Here is a 22,454-nt window from a genome sequence, read left to right on the forward strand (position 1 = left end):
AGTTGTATCTCAGTGGGGGGGGTGGGCTCCCTGCCTGGGAAGGTGGTGAGATAGCCGGTGTATATGTGTGATAATGTACCCGTGAGAGTATCAGCCTGTGCGCTTGCACCCGACGGTGGGTGCACCTGTGGCGGGTAGCTCCGACGGCAGCGAGGCCACCCCACACGACGCTGCACTCACCCTCAGCCCCCACCACCACACGATGCCGCTGCGCCTCCTTAAGTTCCCGCCCCGTCCAGGCCTCGTCCCGCCCAGCTCAGCTCCGCCCCGCTCCCTCCAAGTGAGGGAATAAAGTTGCGGGTCGGGGCGGGCAGGCCCGGCAAGAGCCGAGCGGAGCGGTTCGGGTTGGGGGCCGCGGACCATGGCCTCGGAGGAGCTGGCGCAGAAGCTGCAGCGGAGGCTGCAGCTGGAGGAGAGCGGAGCGGCGGTGGAGGGCGAGGAGGTAGCGGCCAAGGGCGAGGCGGCCGCCGGGGCCGAGGCGGAGCGGAGCTGCCTGACGGCCAGCGCGGGCGCGGAGCTGAGCGCCAAGCTGTGCCGGCGGCAGGACATCAACGAGGGGGCGGCGCAGCCCCGGCGGGCCGCGGTGTTCAACCCTTACACCGAGTTCAAGGAGTTCAGCCGCCGGCAGATCAAGGACATGGAGCGCATGTTCCGCCTGTGAGTGGGGCGGGAGCGGGGACGGGAAAGAACTCGCTCGGCCGGACTCGTGGGCTCGGCCGTCGGGTTTGGGGCTCTGGCTTCCCCCCCGCGGGTCCTCCCAGTGCTTTTCCCGGGGGGGACATCTGGAGAGAGGCTGCCTGCTCTTGGCTGGATACTTGCATTTCTTCGCGGTTTGCGGTCGGGCTGGGAGAAGCTGCGGCGTGTTACCAGCGCCATCTGATCCCCACATTATCCCTGTGCTTTTTCGGGGGGGCCCGAAGAGGTTGCTCGTGGGGTTTGCCCCGGACTCGGGGCTGGAGCTCAGACGCTTAGCTCACGACCTGGTGTTGGCTCTGGTCTACCTGGGTATGGGATGGCGGCTGTTTGTGGTGGCACCCGTATGCTGAGGGTTTGGAGGACGCTGTGTCCCGGGGCCTCGCAGCAGTGCTGGGGATCTGCCTCAAACAACCGTGACCCTGAACATGTCTTTTAGCTCTGCCTGGCAGTGCAGTAGCTCCTTCCACGGTCCCATCTGCCAGGCTTGGTGGTCACTCCTGAGCTCCCAAACAAAGCTTTCGAGCTTCCTCTTGCTTTGCCCTTCCTGGGGGCTAGGATAGGGATCCTCTCCTGGCAGGAAGGTTTGTATTAGAATCGGGCTGCTGGTGGCAATGCAGAGAGGGCTTGGCCCTTCCTGGGATCCTGCCCTTTCCTCTACAAGCCCCGTCCTGGACCGTGCATGGGTGGCTTTATGTGTGCTCGGGCTTCCCTCCAGCAACGCAAACCCCTGTGCTCCTGGGGATCGATGCTCTCCCAGCCCCAAGGAGAGGGGTCAAGCAGGCATGGCTGCCGGGCTGGGGGTGAGCTGCTCCCCGGCGTGAGGCAGGACCACAGAGGGCTTACATGGGCTTTCATGGCAAGGTGCAGAGACCGATTTCCACTTACAGAGGTGACAGCAGCAGGGCTTGTAACTTGTTAGGTTTTTGTTCTCCTATGTGAAAGCTGCCTTGGGCACCCTGGAGGCTAGGGTCATTGCAAGGATCAAGAGCCTGGTTAAGTGCTCCTGGTGCTCTATGGTGTCGCTGGCCCTGTCTGGGGTTGTTGCTGCAGGAGACCAGGCAGTGAGCCTACCCCAGCTCACCGGAGTTCTTTGTTGCACAGGCAGTGTTTTGTCGGCAGCCGGGCGCGGGAAGAGAAGCGGGATGGGTGAGGCTGCTCTTCTGCCTGCTCCTGTGTGTCCCTTTTAACGATGGTTAAAGGGGTCCTGCTCTGCGGAGCACTGAGACCTGGCACTGTGGGGGCAGGAGGACTAACGATGCAGGCAGCTGCAGTGGCCAGAAGCTGCGGGTGAGAGCCTGGAGTGGGCAGCAGCACTGCTTCAATAGAGATGGGGAAAGGAACAGTGGTGGTTTGGGGAATAAGAAGTGGAAGAGCTGAATTGCAGCCGAATTTTTCAACAATGAGCTCATTAAACGCCAGCCTTGTAAGTGGGGAAACCTAGGCTTTGCAGTTGAATGCTAATCAGATGGTCAATGTAGCTGGGAAACATTGCACGCCCTGTGAGGACTACTGCAGCTGAGCGCTGGCTGGTTGTGCCAAAAGGGAAAGAAGCTAGGCTGCTGCTCCCTGGACAGTTGGATAGAAAACCCTGTCCTGGTTTTCCCTCTGTTACAGGCACCTGGCATTTGCAGTGGTGGAGAATCTGGTCTTTGCTCCATCTGCTGCCAGCGACCTCTTTTCAAGTGTCAGCTCACACCATGTGCTCTATGAGAGGAAATATTCCCCTTAATTCCTGCCAGTCAGAACTTAATGTGATTAAGGCTTTTATTCTTTATATGGCTTATTGCCTGTGGCCACCACAACCTGGGATCTTTCTTACTAAAGGTAAAGTAAGCTTTAGACAGACAGGCATGTGTCTTCTCACTACACAGAATGCAAGTTTCCACTGTTCAACTTCCCACCCAGAAGTGTTTCTCATCAGTTTAGTCTGACTTGTAAATCTGTAGCTTGGACTAAACATGAGCCTGTGGGACATGAGCACAGTATGGGCTGGGCCAGGGTGCTCCAGCCAGAAAGAGGGACTTGCTTGTGATTGTGGCTGCTCTGGTGTTTTCCAGGGCATTCCACAGTATAGCTGGTGGCAGTGACCACCCTGTGCCGGGGTGGAAGCAAAGGGCTTGTTGGAACATGGGGCTTTCCAAAGTCCAGTGGTTCATCCAAGTGCCCTGGTTGCTGGCTGCACCAGGAGCATCCTTCCAAAGCAGAAATGATGCTCCTTGCTCTTGCTGCCATGGTTGGAGTCTCTTGTCTGAGACTCTTGGCAGTATCCCCCCATTTTGGCACGGTTCCATTGGAGATGGCGTACAGGTATCTGCTGGGTACAGGTAGCTCTTGGGGTGGGTAGCTTTTTTTTGGCAGAGGGACCAGCAAGTCTGCAGCTCTGGCTAATTATAATGTGACCTAATTAACTTCCTGTTCTGACAGTGTGTGAGGACTCAGGTAGCCATCATAACCGCCCTTCACCAAGTCTTGCACCTCAGGAGCTTTGCAGTGTCACAGCTCCCCTTGGTACCCTCTTGTCCAGGTAAGTGGCAGAGTAGGGTATGAAAGCCAGGCCTGTGAGGCTGTTCCAGGCAGGAATGACCTTTCTGGGGCAGGAAAACAGCCACTGGATTCATCTGCAGGGTGCGAGGGAGTGGAGAAATTCCAGCCATGCTGTTGCTTTTGTATCTGGGGAATTCCATGCGTTGCGTGCGTATCTTGAAGCGCCCTGTGCCTTGCTGGTGGGAGAGGCTGTGATGTCCCCTTGCCCTCCTGGAGCTATCTGGGAGCTACTCACCCTGTACCAAAGGACGTGTCTGGTGTGCTGCAGCAGACCTGCTTGCTCCAGCGCTGCCATGCTCCCAGTGTGACCAGCTGTCTCTGGAGCCCAGTGCCCAGGGATGTCATCCCCCTAGGGACTTGGCCACCCAGCCTAGGCCCTGCATGCTGCGGTGCCTTGGGGTCTTGCCGGAGGATACTTTGATCCTGCTGTCATGTCCCTTCTAAAGAATGAGAGTTCCTGCTGCCCAGGCTGGGGAGGATGGGGCCACACGTGGCTGAGGAGCCTGTCCCTGCCTCCACCCTGCTATGGAAGAATTGTTTCCAAAGCTCTCAGCAATAGAATATCTCAGTTGGAAGGGGCTTGCAGTGATTAAGTCCAACTGCCTGTACTGGGTCATGGCTGACCCAAAAGTTAGAGTGTTAAGGGCATTGCCCAAATGTCTTTTAAATGCTGACAGGCTTGGGGCATTGACCACCTCCCTAGGAAGCCTGTTCAAGTGTCTGACCACCTTCTTGGTAAAGAAATGGTGCTTCATGTCCAGTCTGATCCTCCCCTGAGGCAGTTTTGAATCATTCCCATCACTGGATACCAGGAAGAAGACATCAGCACCTCCCTCTCCATGTAAGGTGAAACACAACGCTCAGAGGGAATGAAGTGTTGCTTAGGATTTTGAAATATTTAAGTGAAGATTATTGCCACTTCAGCTTTATTTCAAAGCCTGTGTTAAGCCATTGCAGTGTGCAGAAACTGCAGATCAAAGTACAGGTGCCCAAAGCATGTGGTGCAAGCTCAGATACAGCACACGTGAACAAGGAGGACAGGTTTTCTTTCCAGCCCTTCTCAAGAAGCATGAATGTTTAGAAACTGCTCTTTGATCCTTCAGGATTTGGGAATTCTCTTCAACTATCCTTTTACTTCCCTTGGTGTTTTTCAGATGGCTGGGAGGTGAATGGAGTCAATACAGGTGGTGCTGTCCTCAGCATCTCCTTTCTCCTCTCCTCCTGATGCCTCTTTCTTCTGTGGTGTAACCCCCTAGTTACGCTGCATATAACACCAGTACAATGACTGTACTTGGGCTGTGATAGAGCATAACAGACTTCTTTGCTCATAAGCAGGTCTGCTGAGCACATATTCCCTCCTTCCCTTCAATGTCTGCTCCTGGTTTCTTCTCCCAGCACTTCAGCAGCCCAGATGGAAGTGAGACAGAGTGGGAATCTGGGTGCATCCTTGCTGCAGGTCTTGGCAGCTGCTGCCTGTGTCTCATGTGCTGCCAACAGCACTGCTGTGGTGGCAGTCCTCTGGAGCTGTATCACACCAGCCTGTATTCCCATTCCAGCCATGGCAGGTGGGGACCTGCCATGGCACTGACTTGGTGCTGGAGTTGCCTGCCTGTGATGCGAGATGTCTCTGCCTGTTGGCACAAGAGCCCCTCTGTCCATGATGCCTGCATGTCACCTGGATGAAGCTTTGCTCATGTCCCAGGGAGCTTTGAGCCCAAAGGAGGCAAAGCCCCAGTGTCAGCAGGGATGGGAAGGGCTGGCAAGGCACCTGAGTGCTCCATATACTTGCTGCGCCATTCCTGGAGTACAAGATGGGATGACTCCCCACAGTGTCTGGAGAGGGACTTTTTACATGGGCAGGTAGTGATGGGATAAGGGGGAATGGCTTTAAACTGACAGATGGGAAATTTGGGTCACATATTAGGAAGAAATTCTTCCCTGTGAGGGTGCTGAGGCACTGGCACAGGGTGCCCAGAGAAGCTGTGGCTGCCCCATCCCTGGCAGTGTTCAAGGCCAGGTTGGATGGGGCTTGGAACATCCTGCTCTAGTGAAAGGCGTCCCTGCCCATGGCAGGGGGCTGGAACTGGGTGAGCTTTAAGGTCCTTCCAATTCTAGTGATTCTACAATGTGCTTGGGGACCAAACTTGCCCTCGTGCCCTCTTCCAGTGCTGCCTGTGGGGAATGACCAGTGCCCATCACCAGAACAGAGCTGCTCTGGGGGCAGTGACTCAGGTGTGAATGGTATTGGGCAGCTCCCAGAAAGCACAGTGGGGTTTCTGGTAGGGCTGAGGTGTGCCAGGAGCATCGGCTAACTAACAAGTTGCAGTCTGCGTTGTGTCCCACAGTGCCTGTGTCGGCAGGAGCTGGAGGGAATGAATTTCACCATCTTGCATGCCCTATAAATATGCCTCTCCCTAAATAGTCGGGCTGCGCGGCCCGTGGCAGCCGAGTGGCTCTGCTCAGGTCCTAAAATACTTGGGCTGTTTTCGGAGACGAAGGGGGGATGGGGAGAGAATGCAGCAGTCTGCAGCGTGCTGCTGTTGCTCTGTTGGGGATGGCACCGAGCATCTGGGGGGCTTCAGTGTCCCTCTGGCTGTTTCCCCCTGCAAGGGGCTGTTAATCTGGTTTTGGGGTGCATCTCGGTGCCAGCGGGTGTGCTCCTCACCATCCATTGTGCGGCTGGTACAGCGTGCTGCCCTACCACCACAGCCTGCCGCTGGCAAGTCCCCATTTCTCACAATCCTGGCTTTGTGCTGCCTCTGCAGGAATGCTGAGTCCTGAAGCTGTGCCCCATGCTTAACCCTTTCGCAGCAGTGCATTTACCAGGGCAGGAACCGAGGGCTGGTGTTTGCCTGTGGGTAGTGTCCGCTAGAAGCACGGCGAGGTGAGCGTGGAAGGCAGGGTAGAGCTTCTGCCTTCATCTCCATTACCCAGCACTTCTGAGAGGGGATGGGCAGTGTTCTGACCCTGTTTGGGTAGCCCTTGGTTGGGATCATCCTTCTGCACCCAGCCAAAGGGCAGCGTGAGCTTGCTGGGGCCAAAACAACCCAGCCCAAGTGCCTCCCTGCCATTTTATGTTTTTGCTGCTTTATCTCATCAAAAGCACTGCCGCTCCAGCCACTTTGTTCTGGAGGAGCAGCTCCACACCCTTCCTCCCAAACTTAAGGGAAAAGCAAATTGGCAATTAAACATTGCACTCATCATGCTTCTGTAAGGTCTTGAAAGTGTGTCTTGGAGCTGGGCTGAGTGATGCTGTGAGCATGTGCCTTAATTAACTGATGCCTTCATCACCGTGACGAGTCTGCTGCTTTTCTTCCCTGTGATGTCTCAGGTTTGTGACCTGGTTTCTGCTCCGACAGAGGTTTCTTTCCCAGTGCTCCAGAAAGCTGTCTGACCTAGTGGGCCCATGGGTTAGGGTGCAGAGCGTGCAAGCAGATTGGTAGCAGGGGTTGCACTCTAGCCTGGTGGTGATGTTCCTGCCGTTTGGGGTGTCTTGGGCCTGGGACCCTTGGAAACAAAGAGGCAGAGAGAGGTAGGGGGACTCTGGAAAGCTGCAGAAGCTGCCTCAGTTTGGGAGGGAAAGCACCCTCTGCCCAGGCTTGTGGAGGCAGGGGCAGGGCTTTTGGCTGCAGCCCTGCCTTGTGCTGCCCAAGCAGCTCGGAGTCAACAGCTTTGTTCATGCCTTCCTGTGCCACAGCTTCCTCTGTGGCTGTGAGGTTTCTCAGCTGGAAAGGGCTTTCTTCCAGGGTAGCCACAGCTGTGCAGGTCTTGGTCTGCTACAGCCCTTATGTCTCTGGAAGGGAGCTAACAGTCAAGGAAAGATGATGGGTTGGAGGGTTTGACTGGCTCCTGCTTCAAAGGATTTAACTCTGTGAGTGTTGAGGTGAAGGCAAGGGAGCAGTGGCACACGTGCACAGGGGCTGAGCCCAGACGGCAGACCCTGCCCTATCCTCCCATGTGAGCCCCCAGCTCTGCTGTACCCCAGGCAGAACCAGGCTGAGGGAGGGTTGTTGATGACAGAGCTGATAGCAGAGCACCCATCCCTCCAGCCTTTGGACTTTGAAACCCAGTGATGGCCCTGGCGGTGTAAAGCATGGGTTGCTGAGTGGGCTGAATGCTTATACGTGGTGGATGTTAGGGGAGAATTGGTGTGTGGTCCCAGGCTGACTGTGGCAGGTCTCTGTCTCCCCATCCCTAAAGCACTTTGCTCCTTGCATGGGTGCTCTCCTCCTTTAAAGAGTCCATGGAGTCCTTTGTGCTCCACTGGGATTGTGGTCCCACTTTAGTCTTGCTCCTAGTGTCCTAGAGGTGGGCACTGGCTTCCTCTACCAGCCTGGCCCTGTGATGCAGCCTGCAGCACTGGCTGGGATTGCTGTGCTTCCCCAGGACCGCTGTTCTGCCCTGCGGGGAACACTGGCTAAACAGCTGCCCTGAAGCATGGTGCTAGTGTGGTACAAAACCATTTCCATTTTGCAGAGAAAAGATCTTAACAGCTCTGTGTGTGTGTGTGTGTGTGTGTGTTTTGCCTACAAAGAGATACATCTGCTTTCTGCTGGGTTGGTCTGGGCTTCCCTTTTCTCCTTAAATCGAGCAGCAGGAGCTGGTTTGGGTGTGCGTTTGCCTCCCTGTGCTGGTGCGTGGTGTAAAGCTGTATACAAGTAACCTTTGTGCCGGGCACAGAAGTGGGCGAGATGGAAATCCCACTGAGATAAGCTGAGTTCCTCCGTGCTCCTTCTGTGTGGGTGGTTTGGTCTGAGCTCCCCTGAGCACTTCTCCATCTGAGGCAGCTCTGAAAGCTGTCAGCTACTTCCCTGAGCTTAAAATATCTCGGCGCTGGTCATGTCCTGCAGCTTCCCCCCTCCCCTGAGCTTTGAGCCATGCTGTGACTTTATCCTTTGGCATAGTTCCTCTTCTGGGGAGATGGTGATGGGGATTTTGAGGGCTGACCCCCTCGCCTTTGCACCCTGTAGGTATGACTCAGGACGGGATGGATACATTGACCTGATGGAGCTGAAGCTGATGATGGAAAAGCTGGGAGCCCCGCAGACCCACCTGGGGCTGAAGAACATGATCAAGGAGGTGGATGAAGACTTTGATGGGAAGCTCAGCTTCCGTGAGGTGAGGGTGACCTGCAGGAGCAGACAAGGATGTGGCTGTAGGGTGGAGGGACGAGGCAGCCAGGTCTGTACTCTGACTGTTCCCTCTGTGTTTCTCCAGCTGTGGGGTGCAGTGGAGAAGCAGGAAAGCTTCCCCATGCTATGGGGAGCTCAAGCACTGTCAGCATCCATCTCCACATGGTAGCTGATGCCAAAGCTCTCCAACCTCCCTGCTTGGGTTGTGAGCACATATGAGCCAGGCTGCAGCTGCCTGGGAGTGCTGACAGAGCTCCTTGCTGTACCTGAAGGTGGCACATCCCTTTGGTCACAAGATCTCACTGCTGAGCTCCTGTGATACAGTGGCGCAGGCCTCATTTGAGGTGCAGGGCAAGGGCTCTGCTCAGAGCAGCTGATTTCATGTGGCACTAGAGACTTCCTCTTCCAGTTTATACTGCATCCCTCTGCATCAGGCAGTGACCAGCCATGGGGAGCTTCCTGGGGGGGTGATCACCTCCATGCACCAAGGAGCAGATGTGGTGATTCAGCAGCTCAGTGCTGGATGCTGGATCAGCAGGGACACACAACGGACAGGTCTGTCACCACTGGGCTGAGACCACTGGGAGCAGCATGAACAGGCCAGGAACTGCTGCCAGGCAGAGAGGGAGTTTGAGCAGTGACCTGCATGCGTGCGCAGGTACCAAACTTACCTTAGCAGGAAGGGAGAGTTCAGATGCTAAAACCTCCTGCTGCATCTTCCTAGGCTTTGGTTGCTGTCTCAGAAGCATATGTCACACCGTGGCATTTAATTTCTAAATTAACTAACATCCCCTTGGGTAGCAGGAGGGCCAGTGCTGCTTGTGTCCTGCGCTGGTTGAGGCCTGCACTGCGGTCCCGCCCTAGGGGATGGCAGCAGTGGGGTTGTGCTCTTCCCATGCCTCCTCCATGGTGGTGGTTTGGTTGTGAGACAAGGTGCAGAGCTCTTCACAGCTCAGGACATGCAATTGTTCATTTTGGAGGTTCTGAGGCATTTGGCAGTGCCTGGGAGGAAGGAAGAGCAGCCACAGCCTATGTCTGGCTGCGCTGGTTGGGGTGAGGGGCAGCTTACAGAGCTGATTCTCTGTCTCTCCCTGCTTTCACGCCCCAAGGGTTTTCTTGCATTTCTTTCTCTGCAAGAGGGCAGCAGTACAAGACAGAGGCCGAACTGTTGAGTTACAGGCCCCAGCCCTTAGAGAGCAGGGAAAGGCATGCAAATCTGAGAAATGAGAACCTGTTGCTTTACACCATGAAAGCCCTAGGCCAGCAGCTCCTCTGGGCAGAGAAGATGTGCCAGGTCAGAGGTGAACTAGGGGTAGCGAAGAATCCAGTGGAGCAGGAAGAGCACCATTCCCTTGGCCCCAGGTAAGACTGCGATTGCCAAATCACTGTGGGCTGGAGGAGCTCTGTGTGCCTCCTGGGCCGCCCGCCCTTCACCCTGCGTGAAGAGCTGGGGACAGCCTCTGGGTTTGCTGCTGGGGCTCCCTACTGTGCAAGATAACTGCCTTTGTCCTCAGAACTCTGGAAGGTATGAGCAGCAGAGGGAGCAGCTCCTCTTCCCCTTGGAGCACAGCCCCCCATCAGCTGGCATGGTCTTCTTGTGCTTCCAGCCCTTGGCTTTACAACAGTTGGTGCTGTTGTAGCTTCTTGTCAGATGCAAAATGATGGTCAAGCAATCTCCAGCTTGAGTGGCTCATGTGTTAGAATGAGGGAGCATTGCTGGCAGAGCTCCGGTGACAAATTACACAGCAGCTTTGTCATCTACCCAGAACTCCTGCAAGGAGCAGGGTGCTTCTTGCTTTATTGCAGCTGTACTGTGTCTAGGTGCTGTGTTTGGGCAGAGGGCTGGCAGGGAGGCAGGTTTCACAGTGGGTGAGGAGGCCTGAATTAGCCTGTAGCACTGTCCCACTCTGCTTCCTGTTGGTGGTGACAAGCAAGCATGTGAAAGGTGATGAAGCTGACTTGGGGGCTCAGACAACACAAGGAAGAACCCTGGTTTAAATGAGTGTCTGAACTCAGCAGGGTTGAACTCAAGTGGTGGAGGGCTTCTGTCTGCCTCTCCAGAGAATGACAAGTCCTGACATTCCTACCTGAAGATGTGCTTCTTGTGGCCTGGGCAGAGAATTGCTAAGGACCTCTAACTTGCAATAGGTCACCTTTTGCTGCTGCTTTGAGTAATGTCATGTCCTCTCATTCCAGGTAAGCTGTTGCCTGGGAAGCAGGCTTTGTATGGCTCTGACTTGCTGCTGACAAACTGCTGGCCCCATTAGGAAAGCTGCCTTCTACCACTGACCTTTGAGCATCCATCAGTACATCAACAATTAACTGCACAATTGCAGCAAAGGAATTTAGGCTTAAAAAAAGATGAGGTACAGTGTGTGGAGGAAACACCTCTGACTGCCTGCTTCTGTCATGACCACAGGAAACCAGAGTTAATTGTTATAATAGTAATGCCTAATTGTGGCTGCTATCTAGAACCCTCAAAAATCCACCCAATGTCCACCATGCCCACACCAGCTTAAATACTCACCCATGTCGTGTGTTTGCTGACAGGGCTAGTGCAAACCACAGCCTTGGTGACATTGCTTTTCTGTCAAACTGTTGCAAGGCTGCTGCTGCTGCCAGTCAATTCTGTGCCTTCCCTCACATCTCTGAGGCCAGCATGGAGCCCGGTGGGGCTGTATAACTGCAGCATTGCTCTGAGACCTGGCAATGGATGGTAGATTTTTGGATCATGAAGGATGTGAGCAGATATGTCTCTTATGGGATTACGTGATGGAAAGTGTGCCATCTTGTCCTCCTTGAGAGCACAGCTTTTAAAGATATGAACATTATTCACTTGTTTTTTCTCTATTGCCCTTTTCCTGAGGCTTAGCTGCAGGTTATGTGCCCTGGGCCTAGCAAGAGTGTGAGACAGGCTGGGAATAGAAGCTGAATGCAGATTGCTGGTGGTCTCAAGATAGCAAGGACTGAATCCTTGGGGGCAAGTAACTGGTGAGGTGAGCTGCAGGTGGTGTGCTGGTGTAAGGATTGCTCCTGTGGAAACCAGCATGATGCCCCATAGTCCACCTTGCTGGGTGCTTGGGGCTGATGTTATGCTGTGTCTGCCCCAAAAGGTGATTCAGTCCCTGGTTTCCTTTAGCTCAGCCAACATCTCGTGGCCGTGGCAGCCCATATTCCACCCCTGGAGGATCGCTGAGTTATCCTCTAGTTTCAGGATGATTCATGCGCAGTTGTACTCATGACTGGGTGTTTCCAGTTCCTCCTTGGGTGGCAGCTGTAGGAGACCTCAGGATTGTGCTGCGTCCTCTGCTCTTTTCCAATGCCAGGAAGTGGGACTCGCAGGGTGGAGCAGAAACTGTGAGGAGGAGCCATGACTAATGCCAGCCTGACTGCCAGCCCTGTGTCCCCTGCCTGGTGGAGGAGGAGAGGAACCAGCCTGCACCCAGCAGAGCTGAGCAGAGGGAGAGGATATCTTGGGCAGGATTTGGTTTCTTTCTGAGCAGGATGTTCTGCCCATTCAGCAGAGCATCATCTAATTTCTTCCATATGTTTGGAGAGGGGGAAAGTTCCCTCCCCAGCCGCAGCCTACTGTCTGGCTGCTCTGTGCTGAGCACATGCAGGTTATGAGGCAGCAAGCAAAGCCTTGTGATGCTGCTTCTGTGAGAGGCAGGCAGTGTTTCTGTCATCTCCACACCCTTCCCCATGGGAAGCCTTTGCATCTGCACCAGCTTCTGCGAGCAACTTAGAATCATCGAATCACAGAATGGTTTGGGTTGGAAAGGGCCTTAAGACCATCCAGTTCCAAGCCCCTGCCTTGCGCAGGGACACCTCGCACTAGACCAGGTTGTTCCAAGCACCATCCAACCTGGTCTTGAACACTGCCAAGGATGAAGAATTCACTTCTATGGGCAGTTTGTTCCAGTGCCTCACCACTCTCACAGAGAAGAATTTCTTTATATCTAACCCAGATCTCCCCTATTGGAAGTGTGAGCTTATCACCCCTTGTCCTATCACTACAGTCCCTGATGAAGAGACCCTCTCCAGCATCATTCTAGCAGGCAAGCAGATGCTGGGACTCTGCTGCCCTCCTCTGGGACAGCTGAGACTCTCTGTAGGAAGAGGCCAAGTCCCCAGCCTGGCAGCCTGAGGAGCACAGCACTAGAGGTGTTTGATGTTCCTGTGCAGTTTCATGATTTGTGGGCAGCTCAGTGTGATATGTGCAGCCCTCTGCCCTGGACTAAAGCAGTGCGGCTTTGTGCTGCCTTTGAACCTGGGTGACTTGTCCTGGTCTCTGTTCTTTCCACACTGTTCCAAGGACTGAGACACCTTGGGTGGCTAAGAAGAGCTGGCAGTTACAGGACAAATGATGCATAGAGCATCCCTGTCTTAACCTGGATCTCGGTTAGCAGGTAGTAAGTGGTGCAGAGGTCTTTATTTTTAAGCAGGCAGATCTTTGCATCCTTTCTGTAAAATAAAGTGTACTTTCCTCATTTGTTTCCCAGTGCAGTTCACATGCCAATATGCACTCTGTTGTAGGGGTTCTGGATTTAAATGTCTGTGGTCCAGTGCAGAACAGAAGTTTCTAAACAAGTTGCTCTGTGTGCAGTTGTCAAGCCACTCCATCACAATGGTATGCCCATGCTTAGGCTGCTGTTCTCTCTCACTGGAGTGCACTGGTGCCTCTGTAAAGGGAGCCTGGGGTTCATCTGTGAGCCAGGGCCATATTTGCCCAGCTTTCTGTGTCATGGGATATCATTTGAATTCCCTGAACACTGGGAAAGCTGATGAGGGGCTTGTGCACACATCAATAGGGTGGGGGGGACATAACAGTATATCTGAGCCTACCACATGGTTGTACTAAGCGGGTGATGTCCTTCCTCTGGCCACGTAGCAGCCCAGGCTCAGTAGGAGCTGTGCTTCACCAGGAAACCCTGTTTTCTTATGGGATTCCTACTTCTTTTAGTCTGACAGGGCTGTGCACTAAAGCTGGGTACAAGGTCCATGGCACCTCTTGGTTTGTATAGACCTGGATTCCTTTGCTCAGAAATGTAAATTCCAGCCCCCTGCAGGTGAACGTCTGTGCTGTTTGTGTTTTGTTTGAGCCTCAGTGAAGAGCTTGAGTGTTTTCTGTCTGTATTGCTAGTTCCTGCTGATTTTCCATAAAGCTGCAGCTGGGGAGCTCGAGGAGGACAGCGGCCTGTTGACTCTTGCGAAGCTTTCGGAGATAAATGTCTCCATTGAGGGAGTCAAAGGAGCCAAGAACTTCTTTGAAGCTAAGGTATGGTGTGGCACAGAGAAACATAAAAAAGCTCTGTATGCAGGCCTTAACTGCCACTGAGACACTGATCCTCCTTGCTTTTGAATAGAAGATATGCCTAGTGTTACTTCCTAGCTAAAAGGATGCATATTTCATCCTCTCACCCCAACCTCAGCTATAGCTTTTCCCCTCAAACTTTGTTGGACTCTGTCTACATCCTTCTGCAGATCTGTCAATGCTACAACAGCTTAATTCACCACCTCTGGTTTGGGTCTTGCAGGGCCAGCCACAGGGACTGGCCAACCTGTGTCCCTGTGGCTGTGAGCTCTATGGGAGAAGCTGTCTGACTGCTTTTAAAGACAAAAGTATCCTGGAAACTAATGCAATAGGGACAGTGTTTCGCATCTTGCAAAACCTCCCTCAGCCAGAACACTCTGAGTTCAGTGGTGAATGGAGTGTTTTGGAGTATAAGATTTCAGACATCTCTTTCTCAAGCAGCTCTCTAACCTTTGGAATCAGAATTATTCTACAGGGTCCTGGGGTTGGCAGAAAGAGCTTTGCACCATTCAGATCTGACAAAGCACCCTTTTTGAAAGCTCTCTTGGAGAGAAAATAATCCTGCTTGTTTATACAAGAAGTTTTTTTTTTCCCAAGAGCATAGCACAGCTCTTGCCCAGCAGATGTACTGAGATGAAAGCTGGAAAAATAGCCAGCAAATAAACAATGTCTCTTTGATCTGCAGATTATCCATGGTGTAGTATGATGTTCTCAGATTTGGCTGTCATTCAGAACTGTCTTCTGCAGTAGTTTCTCCCACCGTACGCTCACAACTTATGCTATGCTGCCTGCCTACAGAAAGAATGTGTGTGACCCAGTACTGATAGTTTTGGTCACTTGTTAGTGACTTACTAGTAAACGAACTTTCTTTTTTTGATGTTTAAGTCAAGCAAGCTAACAGGTACTGCATGTAAATACCCAGGCATTGCAGTGTAATTAATACTTGAGCCACCCTGGCAGAGCACTGGGTGACACAGCAAACAGTTCTCCATTGCTCATCTGGGAGTAGTTTAGACTCTGGCTCTCCCTCTGCAAGGCATGACATGCTTTTATTTTCTCTTTCTCATAAAGGTTCAAGCCCTCTCTTCAGCCAGTAAGTTTGAAGCAGAGATAAAAGCTGAGCAGGATGAGCGAAAGCGGGAAGAAGAAGAGAGAAAACACCGCCGAGCAGCTTTCAGGGAGTTAAAGTCTGCATTTACCCAGTAACCGGCCAGCCAATATGCACTCTGAGATTGCACATGACTTGGTATGTTTCCCAAATCAGGGCTCTACCTGGAGAGAACTGCCTGGATCCTGCCTAAAACTCGTTACAGCTTTGCTAGCCTTCCTCTCCTGAAGATCCTCCTGAGTATAAGGGCACAGTTCTTGCAGTTACTATGCATTCATAACAATGTGAATCCTAAGAGCTGTATACATGCGGTTGTGCTCTGAACTGTCAGGAGTACATCACCCTGAAGCAGAGACAGCAGGTAGCAAATTATAGGTGAGCACTAACAAGTGTCATGCTTACCTACTTTATTCTTTCCTTCTTTTCTATACATTCTTTTTCTCTTAACACCATATTAATTAATTCCTTGCTTGCAGGCAAGTAGTGAGGTCTTGTGTAAATCAGGGTGTACGAATTACAGCTTGACTTCCTGTACGTTTGTACTGCTGTTGGGTGTTGTCACCCTTTTCTTTCTCAAAGCCCTGTGCCACAGGCACTGTGAAAACACTGTGAAGAGAGAAAGATAGTTACTAGGGACATGGATCAGATTAGTTACTGTTTCCTGTAGTGTTTTCTGCCATGCACCATGTTGTAGAGTCTTCCAGTTTTTCTTCTCTGAAGTGCCATAGTAACAAACCTTTCTATAAGAGGCAAGAATTCCCCAGACTTTGAAGGGAGGAAGCTGGCTCTGTCTTAAATGAGGAATAGAAAACTGAATTGCCTGACCATGTATCTTCTTTCACATTCCATCACATTTAGTGTACTGTACAGCTTCACTGTATTTTCCAGCCTTAGGCAGCTGTGTCTGTTTTTAAGGGATATTGCCAGCTGGACAATGCAATCGGATGGCACAATGGGGTTTTGTATTTGGAAATCCTGAATCATGAAGGTGACATTGTTTGTGATTTCATTAGAGCCATGACATACCACCAGCCCAGCATACTGAGCAATCCCTGCTGGAGAAGGAGAGAGCAGCAAGGTGAGCCCATTTAGCTGAACTGAAATCAGAGGGCTTGCACTATACTATTAGCCATTTTCTTCTGCAAACACAGGAAACTTGTCCACAAATGTTAAAATGCCCACTGCTCATCTGGATACATACACTGTAGGTCAGGGGAGCTGTGTTCCCTCTGAGACCTCTCTTGAAACATGGGTTTGCTCAAATTTTGCCTCTGCTATTGCCCCACATTGTGCTTCTTTTCTTTCCAGAATGAAACTCACCAGTTGGGTTTTCATTTGTCTGTTTTGCTTCTTAAACTGTGAGCACTAAACTGTGAGCATGGAATAATAAATAGAAAAAACCTCTACTCTTTAATGTCAGGTGAAAGAATTGCTAAACAATTAAACTGTGTATATATATCTTCACAGATTATATTTTATAAATCACGCTTTTTTAGCTAAATATTTATAATTAAATGTTTTTATACTTTACAACAAAGCAGATAATTTCATCTTTCAATTATTTCTCCTGTTGCTGAAATGTACAAATAAAGCATTGTTATCTTCTGTCTTGTCTGTGGTTTATCTTAGGTTCCTGGCTATACCATTTTGTTCACAAATTACAGTAGTGATCGTCAAAACTCTGTGTCTTGACTTTGATGAATATTGAAAGTATTCTCAGGCAGATGCTCAATAGAACTTCCCCTTCTGTGCAGCAGTTCTGGTGTAAAAAGCCTTAATGTTTGCAATTCCTCAGAAAGGGACATACCTGTTTAAATATTTGAAATACTGTCCACTGCTAAATGCTGACATCTGAAGGTTTTCAGCCTTCCATTATCTTAAAATAGCCACTGTCTCAGCTGTGGTAGTGCCCCAGCTGGGATCTAGGCAGATTGCTTCAGCTACGTTTCTCTTAGCATTTCCTCCTCCTGCATTTATAGAAATGAGGGAGGGAATACATGGACATCTGAAAATGGGTGCAAGCATCTTGTTCCTACTCTTGCTGATGTGCTAACCACTGACCACTGGCATGGTCAATTTGGGAAAAAGAGGGTGTGCTCAGAAGGAGGTTTAACAATGCATCGTTTCAGGTATAGTCCAGTGGTGAAATGGAAGATGTGAATAATTTATCCAGTGTGACTCCTACTCTGTGCATTGTCAGCAGTTGATGCTGTGTGGCTGTGGGCTATTGGGTCTTGGAGGTGAGTTAAAATCAGGATGAAGGCTCCTTAGTCTCTGCTTTCAAGGAAAACTGCAACACTGCAGCTTTTTATTTTCTTTCCACTGCTCACTCCTGCTTTGCATGTGCAGCTGCGTGAGGAGCAGGAGGAGAGGGTGGGAAAAGGGCATGCAGTGGTTTTGTTCTAATAGATGTCAGTCAACTCCAGCTGAATAAGGAAATGAGCAAAGTGTGGTAGTTGTATTTAGCTCCAATAGGTGCTGTTAGCTGCAGCCTTCATTCAGTGCAATGAACAGTATGTGCTTTTGGGTGTGCATTTATTTTGAATTTAGCTTTGCAAAAATTGACATTGGGAAATTAATTGCATTCTAAATTGCTTGGGTTTGCTGGCAATTATTGGATTGAATAACAATGTCATTAGGTTATGCAAAAGTACTTAAATTGCTTAGCAAACCTCCCATCTAATACTTACTGCCTGACAATACTTAATTGTATTTACCTATAATTAGCATATACGATCCCTGATCCTCTGACCTTTCATGCCTGATATCACCACAGGTGGTTCTTAAGGGTCGTGGCAATCCTAACTCTTTACTGATACCTGCTGGTGCATCAATACTGGTCTGGCATTCCTGACATGCCCCAAGTGGCGCTAAGTAGAGAAGGCTGATTAGAAGCCTGTTGTGCTTTTGGGTCTTTCCCTGAAGAGAAAAAGACTTGCCTCAAGTCACTCATCTCCTAGAATGGGAACTCCAGATGGCCATTGATCCCTCGAGGGTTTTTGTTTAAAGTTTCCCAGAGTAGAAGATGTACAGTAGAGAAGTCACTAGCACTTCAGCCAGCACTGAGGATGGCTTTAGCCTGTGTGGATACACAGATTACAGTGTGTTTTTCAATGACACTTCTGTCATAGGCATTGTTGGCTTCAGGGGACAGTGTCTGTTGCCTAAAAACCACAGTGTAAACACAGTCAAGAAAGAAAGGGAGACAGTACAATCAGGTTCTTCCTGGCTTAGGGTTCAGGGTTTATCTGTGAGGATTAAGGTGACAAATCATATTTTAACCTTATGGGAGCATCCAAATAAATTCCTTCCAAGATGGACTGGAGTAACTGAAGTGCTTTATTGTTGCATTTCAAACTCAGCTTGTCACATGTGGGAAAGATCTTAAAATAATTGTGTTGCAGAACGAGCAGTGTGTTTGCAGTAGTCTGTCTTTTAAGCCATCTGAGGGTGATGGATGTGTTGGAAGTGACTGACTTGAGAAACCTACAGTTGGATGTTCACCTGCCCGCCTTGTCTGTTGCTTTTATTATTTTTAGGGATGTGCCAGAGGACATGGAAAAATGGGCTGTTGGGAAGACACTGACACTCCTTAGACAAAATCCCTGATATTTTGACAAACAGAGAAGGCACTTTTCCAAATAACAAAAAGTGGGGGTGACAAGGGGAAACATGACAGACTGCTACATCTTCTGGGCTGCTTTATGCCATTATTTACCAATTCAAGGCTGTGCTCTGTGTTTGTAGTTCCACTGTTGTAGTAAAGGAGGCAAGCTAGGGTGGGTGAAAATAATGGGTTAATGAGGAACTTTTTAGTCTGTTAGGAATGCCACTAACCTGTATGTGGGGTTTTAACAGTGAGGATGAATTGGCACGGAAAGCCAGGGCTCTGAAGTACATCATGTTCTCAGTATCCATACTAGCTGCTGGGGTATTTCATTCCTACATTGTATCAGCTGAAGTCCTGTAATTGCAACATGTAGGAATTTACCCCCCACAGGTACAGCACCAAACTTTTATGACAGTCTCCCTGTTCTGTTTGAATGAGTGTTGTGGAGGATTTAAGATGCACCTGCTATTACCAAACCCCAGAAACTCATCCTAGTTTCCTTAAGGTATTTTACAAAAATGCCAAGTTCTACAAATGAGGCATGCTTCAGACACTCTTGATTTCTTTTCTCTCAATAATACAATGTTTGTGCTAACTGGCATAAAAAGTTTCCCGCAAGTGCTAAACTTCTCCCATCTCAGAGGAAGCTTATCTTAGAACATGTGAAAACGTTTTTGAGTCCTCAGACTCATGTTTGGTGAGTAGAGTAAGAAGGTGCAGCCATTTCTGCAGGGAAATTAGAAGTTCTTACTGACAGCTTCAAAGACAGTGCTGCCTCTCTCCCTCCCTACACCATTATTAGTTATTGCCTCAAGCTGTGTGACAACAGCCAGGGGGATCACATGCAGCTTATCCGAGGCCAGCCTTTTGCTAAAGGGAGCTTTGCTTTTACATGCCAGCCTCCCTAAAGGAGGAGTTCAACTCTTAAGACTTTTGGGTGAAGTAGTCCTGTGTCGTTCTAAGCTAAAAACAAGCCCCAGGAATTAGGCTTTCAACCCGTTCGCTTAGAAGAATCACTTGTGTTCACTGTTGCATCAGTTTTGGCTGGTGTTCAGTGCACAGTGAGAAGTATTTATTCACCTAGAAGCAAAGGGAGAAAGCTACATGGACTGTGGCAGAAATCACAATTGGAGTGAAATTGTTTCAGTTGAAAATAGTTGTAACTTCAATAACGTGTAACAGCCAAGAGTAGTTTTTTAGGCTGAAGGAGCCACATGGGGCTGTTCTGCATCATAGACTAATATGGGTTTGAGGACTAAAAATAAAAGAGTATTTTTAGAAAAAAAAAAAAAAAGAAAAAGAGCGTGTCATTTTCCCCATCAGGAAACTGAGTCAAAATATGTGCACCTAATGCCCTTTTCTGTCAGTGTCAGCATCCTCCTTCCCAGCTGTATCCCACAGCAGCATACCCGCAGGGCTCTTCTGGTGCAGGGGTGAGAGTGGGTCTGACCCCCTTGGCACCAGGGATGCTGCATGTGCTTAAAACAGGGTTGCTTCCCAGAGGTAAGGAAGATTCCTATAGCCTTATAGTGCCACCAGGAAAGCTGAGTTACCTACATGCAAGCTAATGGGAGAGAAACAGTAAGGCTGCAGGTGAGAGATTATACCTTGAGAAAGATATCTACTGTACAGAAAAGGGCTTGGAGTATTGTGCGTGTTTGCTTAGAGCTTTAAAAAATACTATCTACAGGTGTGGATAGTTATGGAACTTCCTGCACATGTACCAAAGACATTGCAACCAACCCTGGAAGAACTGAAGTTAGAAAGTGCTATACTTTACACGTGCATTGATACTAAGACCAACAAGCAACATTGCTAAGGGCTTTTGAAGGAAATTCCATACAAGCTTTCCTTGATCACCGTAATGGGGTCAAAATTCATGACCAAATGGAAAACTATTTGAGACATTTTTATGGTGATACCAAAGTTTTGACATGGCTTAGAGGGCAGAGTGTAAAAAGCATTACGTCTCTTCAATTGGTTTTGTGTTATAAGCAAAATCTTTCCATGAAGTCTCTAAATGGAATAAGTATAGGAAATTAAAAGCATTAATTTATATTTGTGTACCTGTATAGCAAAAATTTCAGGCAGTTTCTTGTTTGGCCTAGATCTGTGTCAAAATAGGAAGTTTAATAGCTGGGTGATTAAATTGGGTTTGGTGGGGGTAGTTTGGGGTTGGGGTGGGTTTTTTTATTATTATTATTAATATTGTTTTTCATTTCTCTAACTCCTATCTTGAAAGAAACCCATGAAGAGCAAAATCAGGCTACAGTAATTTTCTTTTGGGAGAAGTCACTAGCATGGGTAATATGAAAGCTTAAATGGCATTAGTGATGCACAGTAGATTTAAGATGATAGCAGGGGAATGCATTTAGGTGAGAGCCTTGTATGCTATTCTTTGTCTCTATGCTACCCCTGCTAACCCCTCAGCAGTGTGCCTTGGATCTAGTCGTGATCTTTGAATGGAGGAAGCTTTGACAGTGAAACAGCTTGTAAGCCGGGATTCCTTCTGTCTGAGGTTGTCTGTACTGATATCTATCTCCTGCTATGGGGCTTGGAGCACCCTGCTCTAGCGGAAGATGTCCCTGCCCGTGGCAGAGGGGTGGAATTGGGTGAGCTTTAAGGTCCCTTCCGCCCAAACCACTCTGATTCCATGACGACGCGCGCTGCTGCAGCGCGGATGCAGCAGGGGGCAGTAATTTACCTCAGCGGCAGAGGCGCTTGGCAGCAAGCGGTAGGATTGAGCCGAGGCCGGAGGGTGAGGCACTCATATAGGTGCCCGGGGGCACCCGCTGCTCCGGTAGAGGAGGCAGGGCGGGAGGAGCAGCCGATCTCACCTGGAAGCCGTCAGCGCCGACCCGGCCGCCGGCACACAGCGGGAGGCTGCAGCGCGCCACTACCTCCGGCTGGGGGCGCCCGCTTTCCCGCGGGAGTGAGGCGCGCCGCGTGCACGGCTGTGGTGTCGTCACGCGGGCGGGGCCGGGAGTGAGGGGGGACCAGAAAAAGGAGCACCGTCGCCCATCCGGGTTCTCCGCGGCGGAGGCAGATGGGCGGGGCCTTGCCTCACGTGACGTTGCGTGGCGGCGCGACCGCCATCTTGTGTTGTTGGGGCTGAGGAGTCGCTGTGGTCGTGAGGGACTCTCCGTCCGGGAGCGCAGGTAACGCCGTCCCGTCGGCTCCCTGCCCCCGGCACCGTCTCGGCCGCTCTCGCAGCCTCGCTGCCGCTGCGCTCCCGCCGCTATCGCCGCCGCGTTTCCCCGCCTGTGGGAGTGGGCCTAGGCCGCGCGCCGAGCACCGGCCTTGCCGGCAGCTCTAGTCCGCCGCGGATGCCGCAGCCCCGAGGCGCCCCGCGGCCTACTGGGAGGCGAGGCTGCCCCGGCCTGGCGGTGAGGGGCACGTCCGGAGGGGCTCACCTGCGCTCCTGGCGATGGGCTTTTGTGGGGCTGCTTGGGCCTAACCCTGTTTGGGGGTGTGGGCCTTGTCCTCTCCATGCGGCTTCTTGGCAGCGGAGGACGGTGGCTGTCAGGCGACGGCAGGGCGCCCGCGGCTCCTCACTCCCCCCGGGGCTGGCACCTGCGTCCCCGGCGCTGTCTCCCCTCACACTGACCCTTGTGAACTCGCTCGTCCTCTCGCAGCCCAGGGGAAGCGGGCCTGTGCTCCGGCAGCACTCGCATTGAAGCCGCTGTGTGCCCTGCTACGAGCACGCCCAGCCCTGTCACAGGCTGAGGAAAGAGGGAGCTCATCGAGCACTCGAGCCTTCCCCCCACCCCCCAGGCAGCAGGGTGTTGGGAGCAGCAATGACCAGCAGTGTTTGACTGCAGAGGCCTTGGCAGGCTGAAGAGAACATCGATCAGGATTGTGTACGTTTGGTATTGATCCAAGACAAGTAGTTTTCAGTGTCAACAAAGCAGTCTTCGCTTTTTCAGTTCTGTGTAATTGCGCTTTAAAGTGGTACAAGTAGTAGGCTGAAAGGAGATGCTGCCAAGTAGTACTTCTGGAATAAAACTTACATTTTCCCCAGTAACCTTCAGCTCCATGTTCTTGCTTTGC

General features: G+C 51.0%; 2 protein-coding genes and 1 long non-coding RNA gene across 13 annotated transcripts in view; 2 read left to right on the forward strand and 1 right to left on the reverse strand.

Annotated features, from left to right (window-relative positions):
• The first annotated feature begins 288 nt into the window (after positions 1–288).
• Positions 289–16,403, forward strand: EFHD1 (EF-hand domain family member D1). The gene is made up of 4 exons (XM_061354505.1): positions 289–657; positions 8,211–8,358; positions 13,516–13,650; positions 14,758–16,403. The coding sequence occupies exons 1-4, from the start codon at positions 362–364 to the stop codon at positions 14,890–14,892; spliced, it is 714 nt and encodes a 237-aa protein (XP_061210489.1). The 5' UTR covers positions 289–361; the 3' UTR covers positions 14,893–16,403.
• A 756-nt stretch (positions 16,404–17,159) lies between these two features.
• LOC133212764 (uncharacterized) lies at positions 17,160–22,143 on the reverse strand. The gene is made up of 3 exons (XR_009725591.1): positions 22,012–22,143; positions 18,632–18,758; positions 17,160–17,958 (listed from the first exon to the last, which is right to left on the reverse strand). It is a non-coding gene; the product is annotated as an uncharacterized LOC133212764 (long non-coding RNA).
• GIGYF2 (GRB10 interacting GYF protein 2) overlaps positions 21,423–22,454 on the forward strand; it is a 75,901-nt gene continuing 74,869 nt past the window's right edge. For 9 of the 11 annotated variants that reach the window (XM_061354506.1, XM_061354511.1, XM_061354514.1 and 6 more), the window contains exon 1: positions 21,423–21,562. The gene's annotated coding sequence lies outside the window, so the exon portion shown is untranslated. Of the gene's footprint in view, positions 21,563–22,127; positions 22,265–22,454 lie in introns of those variants that run through there. The other 2 variants (XM_061354507.1, XM_061354509.1) reach the window with 2 other exon arrangements.

This window comes from Neopsephotus bourkii, unplaced genomic scaffold, assembly GCF_033783945.1.
Source record: "Neopsephotus bourkii isolate Nb327-2 ecotype Australia unplaced genomic scaffold, CSIRO-AGI_Nbou_v1 NB_739, whole genome shotgun sequence".
Classification (NCBI taxonomy): domain Eukaryota; kingdom Metazoa; phylum Chordata; class Aves; order Psittaciformes; family Psittacidae; genus Neopsephotus; species Neopsephotus bourkii.